The 18,488-nt window shown below is 41.4% G+C and overlaps 1 protein-coding gene across 2 annotated transcripts; it reads right to left on the bottom strand.

The window, feature by feature from the left end:
• Nucleotides 1–446: 446 nt before the first annotated feature.
• On the bottom strand, nucleotides 447–18,372 carry DDX6 (DEAD-box helicase 6). Of its 2 annotated transcripts, XM_077788056.1 has the most exons (15): nucleotides 18,230–18,372; nucleotides 16,553–16,637; nucleotides 15,839–16,302; nucleotides 14,318–14,381; nucleotides 13,750–13,854; nucleotides 12,466–12,595; nucleotides 11,839–11,985; nucleotides 11,478–11,576; nucleotides 10,837–10,955; nucleotides 10,227–10,355; nucleotides 9,781–9,897; nucleotides 8,190–8,253; nucleotides 7,234–7,335; nucleotides 6,328–6,511; nucleotides 447–4,791 (listed from the first exon to the last, which is right to left on the bottom strand). In XM_077788056.1, exons 3-14 carry the CDS (start codon nucleotides 16,036–16,038, stop codon nucleotides 6,336–6,338), a joined length of 1,452 nt encoding a protein of 483 aa, XP_077644182.1. In that variant the 5' UTR covers nucleotides 16,039–16,302; nucleotides 16,553–16,637; nucleotides 18,230–18,372; the 3' UTR covers nucleotides 447–4,791; nucleotides 6,328–6,335. The 2 variants fall into 2 exon arrangements, with proteins under 2 accessions (XP_077644182.1, XP_077644181.1); XM_077788055.1 differs by lacking the exon at nucleotides 16,553–16,637.
• Nucleotides 18,373–18,488: the final 116 nt, after the last annotated feature.

Raw genomic sequence — 18,488 nt, 5'->3', positions numbered from 1 at the left:
TCTAACCATCAGAACCACAGCACACACAACGTCTTCTGCAGCACAAACTGCTAGCAAGGCAGAATTCAGGATGACTCTTGATGAAAGACAGGAGTACACAGCCCCAGCAGGATCTGCAGTGTTCCTCTGGCCCCTTGTAGAAATTCTCATTGTCAAAGCAGCAGCTGACTTGGCACTGCAACCAGATACCACGCAGAGTCTTCTTGTCTAGTGGAGACAAGACTGTGGAGCATTCAACCCTAGAAAAAACAGCTGCCAAGTGGAGCGTCTGTGCAGACAAACGATGCCTCCCATGGACACAGGAGAGCACTTTTCCCTTTATCGTGTGCCTCCTTTTCTTGAGGCTTCTCTCCAAAGGTTGTTGCATCCAATGTAGACTATGAGTCTCTATAAAGACACCAGCATGTTTTTCACTCAGCACAGTTAAATGAAAAAAACAGAACAAATGGGAGTTCCAGGGAGCTTTTATTGAGTTTAATTAACAAAATCAGGATTTTTCCATTCATCTTTTTTGCACTCACAACTCATGAAGCTCTTCACAAGTCAGTGCTGCAACACATACAAAGCCAAAGAAAACACATTCTCAACAAAATCTGAGCTCCACTGGAGAGTTTGCCAATTGTCAATTTAACAGAAAGCCAATTTTCCCCTCCCTCCCTTGTCTGTTTTGAAGGACTAGACCACATTGTTTGCTGGTTAACAGTTAGAATAGCAACCCCTTGTCTAGGGTCTACTGGATTATGACACTCCACTTGAATTGCAAATAATATTTTTCTTGAAATAAAAGTTCCAGTTTCTTTCAATAAGGGGAACAGTGACTATTTTCTTCTCCTGACACCCCTTCCCCAAAATTACTGGTTAAAATACAGCAAGGCTGTATCTTAATAAACACATCCCTGCTCCCCTCCCCCCACCCCCCCCCAACTCCTCCCTAACTTGTCTACAGCAGAATTTAACAATGCTTCCACGCAGAGGCATTTTAGCAATGCAGTGATGAACTGAGCAAAGCCTACAGGATTATCTGCCAAAGCCTTCTAGTGAAGTTCAGATGCATGCTCTTTGGTCCAGAGACCTCGCTGATTACAAAGATAAACTGTGATTCAAAAAGATGGACCAGAAGTTCACAGCAAGCAGAAAACTCCCTGCAGGGACTACAGCTGCCCAACCTCTACCATGGCAGCTGTACTGCTGGAGTCTCTGGGAACAAAATTCACTTTGTTCTCAGGAAGTAATGACCAGCAGTCCCAGCAGCACTATGAAATTCAGCATCAGGGCAGGAACCACCACAACAGCAGCTCAAGAGATGTGGCATGACAGCTCTGTAACCCCTCTTACAGAAACTGAGGCAAGACAGCCATCTGCTCAGGTTTGTGTCCTATCAGTCATTTCTAAAGAAAAAAGTGTTTGAAGCATTTTTAAATCCTTGGAGCAGACACCCTCCCCCCCGATCCCAAATAAAAATAAACAGAAGAACAGAATGAGATGATTTGATACCACCATATAACACAACATGAATTCATGTTGATCTTCCCTGTTCTTACCCAAGAAACAGTCACAGAGGGCAAGGAAAGATGCTCCCATCTCATTCTGGAAATTGAAACATGTATTTGAGACCAACCCACCCCCCTCCCTTTGGGAAAAGGCCTCCAGCCACTACAGTGCCCACCTGACAGTGGACACTCAGAGACTGACCTATAGGTTCTCTCAAGTGGCTGAAGATTCCATAACTTTCTTCACAGCCACCTCACCCAGTTGTGAGCTCCATCTCAGAGACTCATAGAGTGACTCTTTCAGACTTCCAACAAAAAAGGAATGCAGAACACATCAGGTCCTCAGTCTCATCAACTTTGTCAGAGGAAGTATTTGACCTAGGGCTCATCACTGAAGGTTCTGACTAATCCATCTCTAAAGGCTGATGACCAGCAAAAACTGGAGCTCACAAGAAATCTCAGGAAGCCAAGATTTATACACACTCCTTACTCTTGGGTAGGGAACAAAACAACCAAGAAAACCCCAAACCAAAATAATCAAAAACAAACAAAAAGCCCAAAACAAACAAACAAAAAAAGTTAAGTAAAAAAAAAAAACCCACACACAAAGAAGAAAAACAAAACAAAAAAACAAAACTAGGATTATCCTAGTCTTCTGGAGCATCTTTCCATTTGCAAAATCACATCTGTTTGAGATAGCCTACTAGCACCAAAAATAGATGGTTTCTTTCTTGACAAGAAGCCACCTAAAACTGGTGCCCCTGATAGTTTAGGTAAGTGCCATTCCTCAATGAGAGGCCAATTTTAAAGTAATACTTTCAAAAGTTCTGTGCTTCAAGAGGGACCATCAATGCATGGCACCAGGCTAACCTACCACAAATCCATGCAGAGCACACACACCCAACTTGACATCGCTATCCTGTTCTTGTAACATGTGCATGCCCTGGTGTGATACAAAATTTATTTACATTTTCATGTCTTTGTTGCATTAAAATGATCCCTCTTCTGTCTGGAAAATCATAAGCTGGCTGCAGTACAGGAGCAAGATTTTACTTTTGGTCGAAGTTACCACCCAGAAGCTCCCACCCCCCACCCCCAAAAAGCACCCCAAAACTGTTTACATTTAGTACCTGCCAGTCAGATATAAGCTATGTGGCTCACAGAGACCAAGCTCTTGAGTTTGTATTCTAGTGCAGCATTTGCTACAATTATGGAGTCACTGCTGACAAAAAGAAGAAAAACATCCCTAACACAAAAACCTTTCTATCTTGTAAAGTTGTTGTCAGGAGGCACCTGGCTTCTATTTATGACCACCAAGGAAAGGAATGGCTAGTCCACCTTGCGATTCCAAATTATTTTACGCCAATTCAAAAAAAGGGTCAAAGTGGGGAGAAATTAAGACAATTAAATCCTGCCTCTCAAAGGTAAGCAAGCATGGTGTGAGTGCAGCATCTGCATATGCAATAAATGACTGAGCAAAAGGGATTGCATTCACCCAGGTGCCTCCTGACAGCGGTGGTTAACAGGCTAAAAGGGATTTTAAAAAAAGAGTATTTTTTTTATTTGTCTCACTCCTTTTGCCTGTAGATCAGGCCAAACATCAAGCATGTTGGGAGGGGCACAATTTAAAGCAACACTACTTGACCAGAAAGCACTTTTCAGCAATATACAATGCAAAATGACAGACAGCAACTCATGGCAAACAAGAGTAGATGGCAAGCAGCTTCCTGCAGCTTCTGACATTAACAGGGGTTTGCCCTTACCTGCTCATAGTTCTGCACAGAGGCCACTCTGGGCAGAAAATAAAGCGCTGCAGGAAGTGAGTCAATTCCACAAAGCTCCAGAACTGTCAGTTTATGCATGTAAACTGGTTTTTTAGTGGTCTCTCAAACCCAAATCCACACCTTACGCGTATACTGCTCAGCGACACCCACTGGATCTCCCTCACATCATGGTGGAACACAGGTCATGGACTCCTGCAGAGCTTGTCAAATTCCTGAAGTTTCTAAAGGGGAAAATCAAAGAGCATCTCCCAAAAGGCTGAGCTATGGATTTGGAGGCCTTGGAGCACCACAAGTGATCTCTTCCATACGAGCAGTACAGGACTGTTGCTAGCACCAGAGCAAATCCACCCTGACAAGGGACACTTGTGGTGGCCTGCAGTTTGCAGAGGTTAGAGCACTTCTCACTGTTTAGTGTTGCAGAAAACTGAGCCCCTCTCATCTTTAGCTACTCCCATAATCAGTCTAATCCCTTTAACCTCAGCAACCTTCATCATAAAAGAAAAAGTTATATATGAACCCAAACAGAAAAAAAAACCATATTTACAAAGTTTGTACAATATACACATCTGATTCTCTATGGGACACACTGCACCAGAAGAAAGAGGGCCATGGCTCTGAAACAAGTCTACCTATCAAGTGCTGTAACTACTAATGAAGACTCATGGAAACCAGTCTTTAGTGTTCTGCTAGAGCACAGGGCTTTTCTTATGGCTCCTGCAAAGGATCACAGGCTACTCTTTCCTTCTGGAGCTAGGATGCTGCACCTAATCAGCCCAGATTTTAGGTTGGTTTCATTTTAAATACAGATATTTACAGTTTGGGTGAACTGCAGATGCATATCAACTCCTCCAATAAAAAAAAAAATAAAAAAAAAATTTAAAAGTTGAAAAAAAAAAAGTAGTATTACCAATAACCAATACATTTCACCTCCCAGCCCTGGGCTTGAGTACATGGGAAGGAGGAGAAGGGGCAGAGAGGGGAACTTTGACCTGAAACCAAAAACAGATGTCGTTTCCTTGGGCTGTGTCAGAAAGGTGATACTCTGAATGGTCTCATAGCATAAGGCACTTTGCACGAATAAGTAACAAGCTCTTTAGCTTAAAAAACAGATGAGTAACCAGGGAGAAGTTGAAATGCACTCAGTCAATGGTTAAAGAATTTGAAATAGCAGACAAGCTCATGTTCATCAAGATTCTTCTCTTTTCAGGGTTTCTCTTCTTCCCTTACTGACCCTCCCGCCCAAAGAAAACAAAATTTAAAACCAGCAGTTAGTGCAACTAATGTTCAATCAGCACACAGTGCAAACAAGTGGAAAAACAAAAAGACATTCCTCCTTTTATCTTCTTTCTTCCTTGCTGCCAAATTTAAAGAGAAAAAAAGGCTGAGCTCTTTTAGTCTTCATAATTCCGAAATGAAAAGATGAAGAAAAACCCACAAAGAGAAGGGTATCCCCAAAGAAACGATGTGTCACAGATCTGGATCATAGGGCTTCACCTTCTGGCATGTGTAATCAAAGCCTAAAAAAAAAAAAAAATGAAACAAAACAACAACAAAACCACCAAAACAAAAAACTACCAAAACAAACCAAACAAACCCCCAACACTAACAAAAAAAGAAAAAAAAAAAACAAACAGAAACAAAACCAACCAAAAAAATCCACAAAAAAAACCAACAAAAAAAAAAAAAAAGAAAAAAAAGAAAAAAAGGCAGAAAAAACCCAATAAAACAAACATCCACAACAACCTCAGTTAAATTGGTTCTATAAAAAACCAGAACACAAAGTGATGAATCACATACAATAACTATGCAACAGCTCTCAAAAGGTAAAGGGCACACTGAACAGCTCAATCCCAATGTCATCTTTGTAGAAAGAGGTGCTGCTAAAGCCCTTCTGTACCTATGGAACATGACTACCTCCTGGAACCTTGTATTTTAGGAAGCAGGAAACTACTCTCGGGGAACTGCTCTTCCAGCATTTCCCTTACAAAACTGTTCTACATTCATTACCTGTTTTGTATTCTATTTATTTATAAACACGGAGAAGGTTCAATCATCAAAATAGAAGCTTTCAAGTCAGCTTGGTATGACTATCTAGGCCTATCCTTGGATGACTTTAAAGAAGGAACCATACATTTATTTTAACATTATCGAGCAGTCTGCTTCTATAGCCACTTTTTTATTTTTGGTCATCTGAAAATAATTTCAGCAGCTTCACTGGTATTGTCTTTCTAATTCCTGACCTATGAGAAGAGCACACATAAGAATGATTTTCAGCCTAAACTGTATGGTGAGGGATCTTGCATGACAACATCCTAACTAAGGTCAGATCATCATCCTGCAGCAAATTTAGCTTGACTGCAGTCTTGGGCAAGTCATCTTCCTACAAAAGGACTAAACTCAGCAGCTTTTCCTGAGACAATAATCAGAGGGAGGGAGCACTTAGATGAGTCTCCAACAGTGAAATCTCATTTTCTGCTGAAACTACGTAGACGACCTCTAGTGGCAGAAAAGATGAATTACAACTTCCCTCCCTATGTTCACTTCCAAGAATACCATGAACCAAAGGATACAAAAGAGGCAGCACCTTTTGCTTGAACCTGGTCCTTCTGGCTGGTGAGGTGCTTACTCTTCGGTTGATGCTCTGTTCTCACAGCTATCCATTTTATCTCCTCACCTTTTTGAGGACTACTTTCCTCTCTGCCCCTCACTAACCTCTCATTTCAGCTTAGCAATACAGAAAGAATTCATTAGGCTATTAGTAGTCCATCCTGGCATCTCCCAACACCATTCCCCGCTCCCCTTTTTCCCCATTTTTGATCTCCTTAGCACATGCTCAGCATTTCAACTAAAACAACTAAAAAAATACTCATCCCTCCCCCTCCACCTTCAGCACATTCATGGAATTCCTTGCACTGACATTCTATTTCAAACCCTCGTTTTCAAATTCAGAGCTCTTTCATCACATCGGTTTTCCTCTTCCCCCAAGTAACACTGATACATCAACAACACTCCTGTCATTCAATAAATCACTATTCAGCAAGGCACTTACATACCTGCATGTTTACTGTTTCTCATCTTCTACAGGTTCACTGTGGTATTCTGCCACATATAAGCTCTTGTCGATGTTGCTTGGTATGGGTTTAATTTCAGTTCCCAACTGCTCCTCAATACTTTTCAGGTTGAATCGATCATCATAGGTAATTAAGTTGATGGCCAGGCCAAGATGACCAAAGCGACCTTGACAAAAAAACAAAAACACATACCTAATATCAACTGAGTTAATAGAGGCTGACAGAAAAAAAGAAAAACTCTGAAGACCGTGAAGTTAGTATAATTCTATCATGTTAGAAACAAATCCAGCCACAGGTATCTACACCTTTCACATTAGTTTTTTGTAAGGAGTTTTGTAGTGCTGTAGGAGTAAGAAAACTCAGGAGGTTCAAAATGCTCTGACCAAAGCTCCAGGATAATTACCAGCAAAAAGTCTTCCAGAGCTCTTGAACAAGCCTTTACTACAAAGTTTAACTACACCAAGTTCCTTTGTTTACTGCTTTTTTTTTAGGGCATATTCAGCTGATTCCCAGACAGTAGAACTATACCTCAAAACACATGCAGAAGAAAGCATAAATCTCTAGGCTTGAAACACTCTGAAGCTGAGATTTTAGTATAGAATTTTCCCAAACTGCAAACAGGGGCAATACTAAGTCTCCTGAAATAAAAGCAAGATATGCCTTTTTTTTTTCCCCATTAGATTGTTCAGGCCAGTTTCAAGAGAACAGCCCTTTATTCAGATAATATCCTCAGTGAGGATAGCCATCTGAAATGATACCCAAAAATAAATTTGTCAGAAAAATCAAAGCTACTAAGGAAATTCTCAAATATAGTAATAAAAAACCCAAAGCCTAAAAAGCATCACAGTCATCAGCAAAGCTGAACCTAAACCAAGTTTTTCCTCTCACCTGATCTGCCAATGCGATGAAGGTAAGTTTCTGCCAGCTTTGGGAAATCAAAGTTTATCACCACATTCACAGCCTGGATATCAATACCTCGGGTAAACAGATCTGAAAAACAAAGAAAGTTAATTTCAATGAGCTCAAACGCTGACAGTATTTAGGGTGTAAAGATTACCAGTGATTAACATTGCTTTGCACTAGTTTCCAGATATAAGCTTTCCTTGTTTCAAAGGCAGCTTACATACAATCCCGTTACAGCTTCCTTTTGCTCTGTGTACTTTGTAAACATAAATAGTGTAAGAAAAACCAAAACCACCAGATCCGCACATCTACGCGGAAAAAATAACCACAAAGCTATTGTTTTCCACATTACACTATTTCAGAGCAGTTCTTCTCAAGCATCTCTTCACACAGAATTGTGCACTGCCAGTGTCACCTGAACTACATTCCACCACCTCAACTACTTCTATTATGCTTCTAATGATTTTTGTTCAGATGCCCCAGACATATGTAGCGATAGCAGACACTGCCAGGTACTGCCATAAACAGGCCACACAACAAGAACTCGGATCATACACAAGCCATTCAAAACTACAGAAGTATTTAGAAAAAGTGAGCTATAAACACTTAAAAGAATCAGCAAAATGTCACATGATCATAGTCACAGCTCTACTGACAGATCATATGGTTTACAACCCAACAACTCGGGGAACCCTCACATGTGAAAATAAACAGAAAACACTACTGTAGTAAAATGATTTGTTGGCAAGCTGCACCTTCACAAAAGACAAAATTCCTTGTGCATAAAGGACTGCTGCACTCTGCTACATGCAGGCTTGACAAAGAGAATCTTACCAAAACATCTTCTTTTGGTTTATTACAGCTAACTGATCTACAATATCTGGGATAATACACTTTCCATCATAAACTTTAGAAACAGGAAAATGTTTAGGAACTCTTACCAGTGCAAACGAGATTGCGGCACAAGCCATTTCGGAAATCATGGAACACACGATTGCGGTGCTCCTGGAAATACATACATATAAACAATGAGAAACAAAAAAACCAAAACCCACAAACTAACCAGCTGTTACTTTCAGGTATACCCAAGTAACTAACACTCAACTTCAATCACGTAAATTTCTCCTCCTTCTCATTACAGAACAGGTGAGTTGAATTAAGATGCCAGTACAAATTTTTTAGCACTCCTTACCATATATTCTAAAGAATTAACTCTAGAGGGTCTTGATCACACTTCTCAACAAAGGCAATTAACTTACTGTGTTTTAAAACCTCCTATGGTGGCATCAAAACCATCTCAGAAAAGGACTATTTAAAGTTAAAATCACATGAAATTACATGAAGGAAATTAAACTGGTATTTTGACTATTGCCTTTCTCCGGACAGCCCTTGCCAAATTTCACAGGTTTGATTCACTCCCTCAAAAACTGAAGTAGCTGGTAGTTACTGGTAGGAAGTTCCTTTTCCAGTATGAAGCATTTCTCACTACTGATTCAGAATTAGGGGTGGGATGAGTCAGTTTTCTGTGAAGACTCTCCCCTCACTTTAGTCCACACTAAGATTAAGTAGTATCACTGCTGAGTGAAATTTAGAGAGGGAATGAACAAGCTGAAGCATTCTGCAAAAACATAGCTGCACTTTGCCAAAAAGATCATCTACTGACTGATCAAAAGCATATAAAAATCAGACATCAAGAAACCCACTTCCATACCTCTCTGTTCTCACTAACACCACCAATTCTGTTTCTGCTCAATTATTGCTCTGCATCTGGCCCAGCAAACATTGGCATTACCTGTCAGTTGTATGAGCAGCAAGCTATAGTAGTTTACATATACAATTTTTTAAAAATTTTTCAAAGTATGCCTGTTCTACATGCATCACTTTAGCCTTCTGATAACTTTTAATAGTGTCAAGCTAGTGCAAGTATTGTACAAGAGCTACTGCACAATTAACAGAAACCTCTGCACCAGCAAAGCTACAATGGCATTTTTTACCAGCTACACCACGGCCACAAGCGTCTGATCACCATACAGCCGCCACAGCTTTCACCAAGAAGTTTGATCCAATCCACTTCCTCAACTTCTCAGATCCCCTTGCAGTCACAGTGCAAGATTACTGTTTGCAAAGCCACACAGGGCACTCAATGGGCTACTACTGGGGCTTCTGTAATTTAATTCAGGCCCATTGTCATCTGAGTTAGTGAAGTTAACACTGTGTGCTCTACTCTGGCTCCCCATGCTGCCAAAGCAAGGCAGCAGGCAAGAAATGTGCCTTCTGGCTGCAGTTTATGCTTACACTGGGATTAACTAACCTGACCTGAAGTAGTAAAATACCAACTGGACACATACACTGAATAGTCCGGAAAGAGAGCCGGGATGGGGGAAGGGTGGTAGTGTGTATCTAAAATCAAAGCTATAGCAAAGCAATACATGTTTCAGTTTATGAAGAATATGCAAACTTAAAGCAAGCATGAGACTTAATTCAGCTGTTTCAGTAAAGCCTGAGGTAGGGTGGAATAGAATTCATACTCACCTGCCTCATTTTAGCATGGATATAAAAGCAGGAATAGCCCAGCTGGGAGATCTTTTTGGCTAGCAATTCAACCCGTTGAGAGGAGTTGCAGAAAATGATTGACTGGTTAATCTGGAGCTGAACATAGAAACAGTGTTCTCAATAAATGCAGCATTCTACTTACAGAGGATCCCAGACATGTCTAAATCCCATTCAGAAAAAAAGCACAGCAGGTATGCTGCTGGTAATTTACATCAGATATATTTTTGTATAGGAAGGAAAACAATTAAGAAAGTTCTGTAACACAGAGATGCTGAACAAGAAGCATGCGTTTTTAGCCTTAGATATATAGCACATTTTGACAAAGAAAAACTTTCATTAGGCTGCCTTTAAAATACTCAGTCTTATTCGTGATCCCAAGAGAGAAAAAGCTTCTGGTATGTTCCTGACACAGCCCTGCTCCTTACCCTGGAAAAGAGCGTATTGAGGCAGTGCACTTTCTGACGCTCAGTGACATAGGCATAGTACTGAGTAACTCCCTTCAAGGTCAGCTCCTCCATCAGATTAATCTCATAGGGTTTCTGCAAATGGGAATTCTGAAAAACAAAGATATTGATAAAGCAGGCAGATCTACGTACAAAACAATATAAGTAGTTCCCACTTTACACCACACTTAACTTCCTCCGAGGCAAGGATGCACTACCTAGCCATTCACTCTTCAAGCTATGCTGAAAACAGTGTGGGTAAATTTTCACAAACAATTACTTATAAATCGAAGGTGACTAAGGAGGCCAAACAGGTGCACCTTTCAGAAGCAAATCCACACAGATGATTTAAGTAATACACAAAGTGGAAAACAGCACCTTATAGGCATACACCTAGCTTCCCATTAATGCAACTGCAGGTCAAAAATTGTTTTCAAACTTCTGTCCTAGACTTAGGCTGATTTAGATTACACCTGTGAAATTCAGATGTATTTAAAAAACTAAGCACAAGCAGCTATGCACCACTTATTCACACCCTTCCTGCACAATATCACCACCATCACCATACCTACAGGGCTACATCTCCACTCACCATGAACTTCTGCACACTCAAAGGAAAAGTGGCTGAGTAGAGCAAAATCTGTCTGTTTTTAGGTAGTGTGAGAATTATGTCTTCCATTATTTGAACAAAATCTTGAGATAGCAACTTATCTGCCTGTAACAACAGAATAAACAGCAAGTTAAAATAATGGCATAAGATTATAGTCTTTTGGTAGCAACACATTTGGGGGAAGGAAAAAAAACAGTTACCAGGGCTCCTAAGAGAGCCATCCAAGAACTTTCATACTACCATATTCTCTCTCACTCAGAAGCTTGTATGCTATTGGATGTTCATAAATCAATTTTATATAGAATTACATGGTAAGCACTGCTGACTCATTATAAACAGAAACTTAATGAAATGCATTCCTTTGTTGCAGAATAGACTGTTACTCTATTCTTCAGCATTGACAAAGAGAGAAAAGGCAAATCTTCCTAGGCTGTCTTAGAAGATTTACATGCAAAAGATCCCTACTGTCAAAACAGTTTCTCAAAAATACTCAGAAATGGAGGAGACCTTACAACATCTCTAAGCAAGTTTGAATCACTGCTGTGCACCAAAAAGAACACTCACTGAGACACATCATTCCTTTAAATTGGTGTTAAAATCCCAGAACATTTAACATAAGCAACTTGCCTCATCCAATACTATCATCTGGACATGCTCAACTTTTGCTACTCCTTTCTTGATGAGATCGAGAATCCTTCCAGGGGTAGCTATCACCACATGCACTATAAGGTTAGGAGAGAGAAAAAGAAGATAGAAACAAAATTTTAAAAAAACCACCACAATATTAATGTGATTAAAACTGTGTTTCCTTCCAGCATTCATGGCCACATTTCACATGAACACTTTGGGAGAATGACGACAGCATACACACCAAACAAGACATTGTACTCTGTTCTGTAAACAGGCAAACAAGCAGAAATCCCATGACCCCATTGCAAAAGCCACAAAGAAACAGCAACCTTAATGTAGCTAAAGTGCTCTGACCTGTATCATCAAGTCTCATTATGTCATCTCGCAAATTGGTTCCTCCCGTTGTTGCCATCACTTTGGCACCTCCCATGTGTTTGCTGACTTGGATACAGATTTGACTGACCTGCAGGGCTAGTTCACGGGTGGGAACAATCACCATTGCTAGAAATTAAAAACATCACTGTGAGTTACTAGTAACACCCTGTATCTTAAAAACACATCCTCAGAGGAGACAGAGAGTTCATGAAGTAAAATGATGAAAAGTATAGTCTAGGAATTCCACTCTGGGTATCCTGAACAAGACCTAAGAACTGCTTTTGACAAGGCAAATTCCATGCAAGAGTTCTCCAGCCCTTGATGCTCCCATTGCACAAGTATTTCAGCCAGCACGCCTGCTTATTAGTCCATATCCACTGTCCAGGGCAAGACAGAAAAGTCCACAGCCTTCTTCTATTTGAACTTTTTCAAAGTAACTGTGGGACTTTGCAAATTACACCTCCCCTCCATCATTAGCTTTCTCTGGAAGTACAAGCAGATAACATACACTGCCCAATTTCATTAACCAGTTTTAGATTCAAGTCTCTTATGTAGTGGCTGACACCATTACTTGGCAACAGCTAACTGTGATCCACCTCAACTGACCTTGTATATTGTCCTTCTTTAAGTCTAGCCGTTCAAGTAAAGGAATGAGGTAGGCTCCACTCTTGCCTGTTCCATTTTTTGCTCTAGCCAAGATATCCCTACCAGATAAAGCAATGGGGATGCTCTCCTCCTGAAATGCAAGGACAAAAAGTGCATGAGCAATTAATCATAAGCCATGTTTCACTGAATTCACAAATTAAACTCTCCTCACTAACATGAAATCTGACTGTTTCATAACCATTATTATTATTACTATCCTGCAACTACAAGCATGACAGACTCACAACATGAGTAAGTTAACATAAGTAAGTTAACATGAATAAGTTAAACCATCAGTTCCCCAACACTTCCCACCTAGAAGCCCTTATCTTGCCTGATCATAAGAAAGGGATCAGGTACCACAGGTAAACCCATACTAGCGCATTAGGAAAAAAGTGAGAAGTTGGGAAAACAAAAAGTGAAGAGACAATGACAGTCACTACCAAACTCCTCCTAAGGAAGAAGATTCCCCCCCAACATCTGATGGGGGAATGTATTTTTAATTTTACTACCTTTTTCAGCAACATCTAAATAAATCTCGGGCTTTTGGTAAGGTGGCATAATGAGAATCTGTTTATAAACAAAGCAAGGCATAGTTTTCTCATGCCTAAAAGAGACAAGGTGGCAGAGCTGTGTCAGTGATAAATCTTGAGAGACCATTTAAAAGAGAATTCAACCTTCCACCCCCCCTCAAAGTTTACACATGAACAGTTCTTAATAGAACAAACCTTAGATGTAAAAGAAAGATGGAGGTACAGAAAAGTAAACTTGCTAAGATATTATTCTCTCTTCTATAATCTTCATAATTCTTCTTTCACAAGATTACAATAAAAAGAGCCAACATTGTGATAAAGCCATATATCATATTTTTAACAACTAAAGGTACATAGCCAATGGTAAATCAGTTTTGGAAAATTTATAGAACAGACCTCTGGGACTACTTATGTGAAAGTACTGTTACCGAACAGAGAATTAACAAATTAACACCTCCAGCATGAAAAGGAAAATGCAAGTTAAATGTCTCCAAAAGTGTAAGGCAGTCCCATCACTAAGTCACTCAATGAATGACTTAGTGATTTAGTTGGGAGATGGAAATTCTTGCTTTTCCCAAGGGACACCAAGTTCTTTCATTCACAGCTTCAATTTCCCCCAGTGATGGCATAAGTATTGGACATTTAGGCATAGGAATGTCAATACATTTACAAAAGTTAAAAGCAGCATCTAAGTAGTCTGTTTGCAAACAACCTGAATAGGAGATGGTTTTTCCCAGCCCATTTCAAAAATTCCCATCAGCAACTCCCGTTTCAAACAGTAATCTTCAAACTCATTTCCTTTTGTGGAGGTCACATCCTGAATAATCAAAAAAATAAGTACATCCATAAGATCAGGTCATACAACCTGCATCTGTAGATTAATCTGAAATTGCCTGTACAGGAAGATCACAAATTACTATACAAGAGTTCCCATTAAGCCACGCAACACCCGACAGCAGCAAAGGAAACATTGGCCTTCTTGGAGCCAAACACAATTCCCGGGTGTATACAGCGACACCTTCCCATCTGCCTCACATGACACAGATGCTGCCTGTGTCATGCTACAATACTAATAAAGTAAGAAATCCACAGTGAACTCCATTTTTGAGCTTTCCAAGAGAAGCATCACTCACAAGGAGTTGAGAGAACAAATTAATTCTTCAATTAAAACAGCAGGAGACAAACTACTTTTTAATCTTTGCTCAGGACAGTATTTTACTACTGCACTCTCTCCCACAAGTTTTATTTAATATTTATTCCTACAATTCAATCATCCTTACCGAAGTTTTGATTCTCAAATCCTTTGGAGGGAGTTTTAAAGTCTTCTTCCAGTCATCACCAGGTCTATAGCAAAATAAAATGAAAACAGATTTTTAAATCATGAATATTTTGATTTTGCATTTTATTTTCTTAGATATAGTGATGAACATGCAATATTTTCACCTCCTCAAAGCTAAAAGCACCTACATATATGAGCTCAAGTCTTCCCTGAGCTAAGCAGGATGTAACAGGCAGAAAACTGTAAACAGACAAAATTACCCGTCTGCCAAACAAATCTGTGAAATCTTTATCCAGTCATGATTCAAGTCCCATTTTTAGGGCACTGAACCAAAAAGCAGAACAGATAAAAACTAAGCACTTACTTAGTCACGTAACAGAAACTGGCTATAATAAACCCACACAAGAATATTTCATTACCTAAAAGAAAAATTCTCCTGCCCAGGAAAGATCCATTCTTAATCCTCAAGTAACATGAAAAGGTAAAAAACACTTCTGGTGAAAAAACTTAGTAAGCAATCACTCCACTTACTGACCAAACTTCGTTTTCCCTCAGTGAGATTTAGATACCCATCCTCTCTTGAAAGCCACTGTAGGGTTGAGAGCAAGTCTTTCTCATCACCAGTCCCAGGAAGTTATGCATGAATTTTGAGGAGTTTAATTTGCAACATGCATTAGAGCAACCATGTAATACATTAAAAAAAAGGAGGGGAGGGAGCAGGTTAGGCAGATTTTAAGAACCTGAGTGTCCCATCATACTTTCTCTGAGGAGACCTGGCACTTCCTTCACAAGTAATTAACAAAATAAAAGCCAGTGCTATTGAAAGGGAGTAGGATCCATGGAGAAAAAAAAAAAAAAACAAAAAACAAACAAAAACAAACAAACAAACAAACAAAAAAAACACCAAAACAGGTTACCATACCGTACAAGTATTTTACACCTTTTAGAAATTCCAACCAGCACACTTCCAAAACTAGCTGGATGGGACCAGGATACCAGAGTGGGACTGTATCCTCTCAGCTCAGACTTTGATAAATTAAAGCCAGAGCATTACAATGAGGAGATCAGGAACTACTATTTCAGATCAATAACAGAAGATAACTGACTTTAAAGCATTTTTCACCATGGGAAAGAATTACAATAAACTGAAAGGCAGAAACAATTAGACTGAGACCAGGTGGCATTTCCTCCTCAGTCTTAAACGTCAGCTCAGTTCCCTCCCACTCCTATACTTCCTTCTTGCACCACTTCCAGCAAGCAAAAAACACAGGATTCAAAAGCTGGGCTACCTCTGACAGTGGCTCACACTCAGAAAAGCACAGGACCAAATTGGATTTTCACAAAAATTACTGTTAAAGAGAGAAGCTCACATGTGGAAATACTTGTAATGCACATGACAGGACACTTCTAACCACCCATGTGACAAAACAGAAGGCAGCATTTTCAAAGTGGGAATCCAAGAATGCTTTCCCATACATAACTTCTAAACATTCCTTGCATGGCAGCCGATACAAACACTTACTTAATAGCGGTGGTCATACTCTGTGCTTGCTGTTGAGTGCCATTATTGATTGTGTTGGCATTTTTCAGCTGGTTCATCTGTTGCTGAGTTTGTGTGCCTCCACCTCCTGGGCCCCCGCTGGGTTTTACAGGGCCTCTCAACTGCCCATTCTGACTGGATAGACCCATTATAACAGGGTTCTCTGTTCTGGCCGTGCTCATGCTTTTATCTTTAAAGATGTCTTTTTAGACTTCAAAACTTTGAAAGTCAGTACAGAAACTGTAATAACAGTTTATTAGACTCTCCAAAATGAAGAGATAAATAAGTCTTGCTCAATATATGAGTCCTTTATTGCAATGCAGGCAAGCACCTGTAAGTCACTCAAAAGTAAAGCAGTAACTTGCTCTGATGCACTGTGGAACAACTTTTTTTTAAAAAAAGCCCTCTATTGAAGTTCAGTTATATCACAATTCACTTGCTTCAATCTGAAAGAGAAGCAGACAATAACAATTAGCATATGGATTTTTCTCTGTGCAAATCACATCAGTTTACTTTTGTATTTTAAGAAAAATTTCTTCCAGACTGTGTGCAACAACAGTACTTGCCGTTTTCGTGATAATTATAAAGACATGCATCAAACATTTTTTGTCTTTCTAGAAAATGTTGCCTAACATCTTCAGACATCAAAGAAAACTTCCCAAACAGCTGTACTTTCAGCGACCTTCCACTACCTACCCCCTCTGATAAAGTAACCATTAAGTGTATCAATTGCTTTGATGGCTCTCCAATTCCCCCACTTCCGTGATGCAGCCAACCAGCCCTAAAACGTGAACAACAATATTATGCGTAAATTTGTGACAAGAAGCAAGACTACAATATCAAGCGGACATTCCAGTTAGAACTGACAAAACCCTTACATTATAAACTAATTGCCCTGTTTGGTTTGAATGGGAAATATAGATTATGCAAACCAAACCAACAGCTTACATTCCTCCAACCCAAAATGCTAGCTCAACCAGCTTACCCCCAGTTTTCAACCAGGTATTGATTTAAGGCTATTCAGAAGAGCGACAAACCAACACCATTACACTGAACTGAGAGCAGCTGCCTCTTGGAGTCAAAGCCACTGAGCTTGAACTGAGGCAGCAACGCTGCTGGTTCCCCAGCTTCTTGCTTGTGATCTTACCTTCCCACTGTCAGCAACAACTTGTGTGGTCCTCAGAAGATAACATTTCATACACATGACTTAATATTGACACTGTATGTAATAGAGAGGTTGCAAAACTATGGAAAGACAACACGTAGTCTGCCTCTTACATAATGCAAGTATGGACCAGAGCTAAAGACTCCTTACAATGATACCAGGGAGACAAAACGTCCCTAGTCCAAAATCTTTTGGAATGAAAAGTAGGCTCGCCTTGAGCATCTGCATCTTGGGAAAACACAAAGGGAAAACCAGCAGACTACTGCTTCCTAACCTCTGCATTCACAACAAAATGCATGTCTTCCCTGTGAATAAAAAAGCATATTGAAGAGCATTTCAAGAAAGTGGAAAAGGAATTCAGACTTCCCAGCTGTTTTAAGGTGTGTTAGTGCTGGCTTCCAGCAACATTGGAAAGTTTGCGATACTAGGATTTTCTGCTAGTTAACTTTCAAGGCATCTTCGGAAAGATACTTCTTTTAGCAATTAACTTCGTAAAAACCAGAGGAGTTACGAAGGCAGCCAGAGACGCCAATGAGACCCGACTACTAACACCGATAAGTTCTCCAATGGTGTAGGAAATGAAACCTCTCAGTCCCTTATGCCTTCAAGCTCGTAACTATCCTTTTGAAGAGCACAGGTTAAAAAAACCGCACAGTCTCACGGAACCCAAAAAAATCTCCCTGTTCCGATAAAAAAACCGCCACCATTTTGCAAACCAACGGACTGAAAAAAAAGGGCCTCCGTCGCATATTTCTGCTCTCCGGGCGCAGGCGGGCGGCCAGGGCAGCAGCTCCGGACCTCTCCCTTTCCGCCGGCTGGGCCCGGCACAAAGGGAGCCCTCGAGGTGCTCAGCGCGCCCGATGAGCCCGGGCCGCAGTGCAGAGCCCCGGGGCAGAGCGGCGGGCCCGGCGCCGCCCGCCGATCGCAGCTGCGCCACACCGGCACCTCCCGCCCGCGAACAATGGAGCGGCCGCCCCTCGCCGCCCGGGCCGGCGGGGAGCGAGAGCCGCCCGGCCCCGCCCCCGCGGTGCCCCGGCCCCGCCGCTCCGGTGCGCCCAGGCCCGGTCCGGCCGTCCCCGCCCCGCCCGCGGCGTCGCCAGGCCCCACTCAGGCCCGCGCTCTCGCCGCAGGCCGCGAGGCGCGGCCCGCCGGCAGCGGCCCCCTCACCCTGATCCCACGGAGCCGCGCCCGCCCTGGCCCGTGCTCACCGCCACCAGCCGCGCTCCCCCTCGCCCAGGTACAAAATCCTCTCGCTCCCCCGGTGCCTTGTTATGGCGACTCGACGCTCCAAGATGGCGGCTTCCTCCTTCCTCCTGTGCGCCCTCCCCCTCCCGGCGGGTGGCACCGGCCCCGCCCCGGCCCACACGCACACGTACGTACGTACGTACGTACGTACGCACGCCCGTACGCTCGGCGTGCGTCACGCCGCACCCAGCGCGCTCGAGGGCGGGCCGCTCGTCCCCTCCC

This window comes from Lonchura striata, chromosome 23 (assembly GCF_046129695.1).
Source record: "Lonchura striata isolate bLonStr1 chromosome 23, bLonStr1.mat, whole genome shotgun sequence".
Classification (NCBI taxonomy): Eukaryota; Metazoa; Chordata; class Aves; order Passeriformes; family Estrildidae; genus Lonchura; species Lonchura striata.
This window is presented reverse-complemented; position numbering and strand designations above follow the sequence as displayed.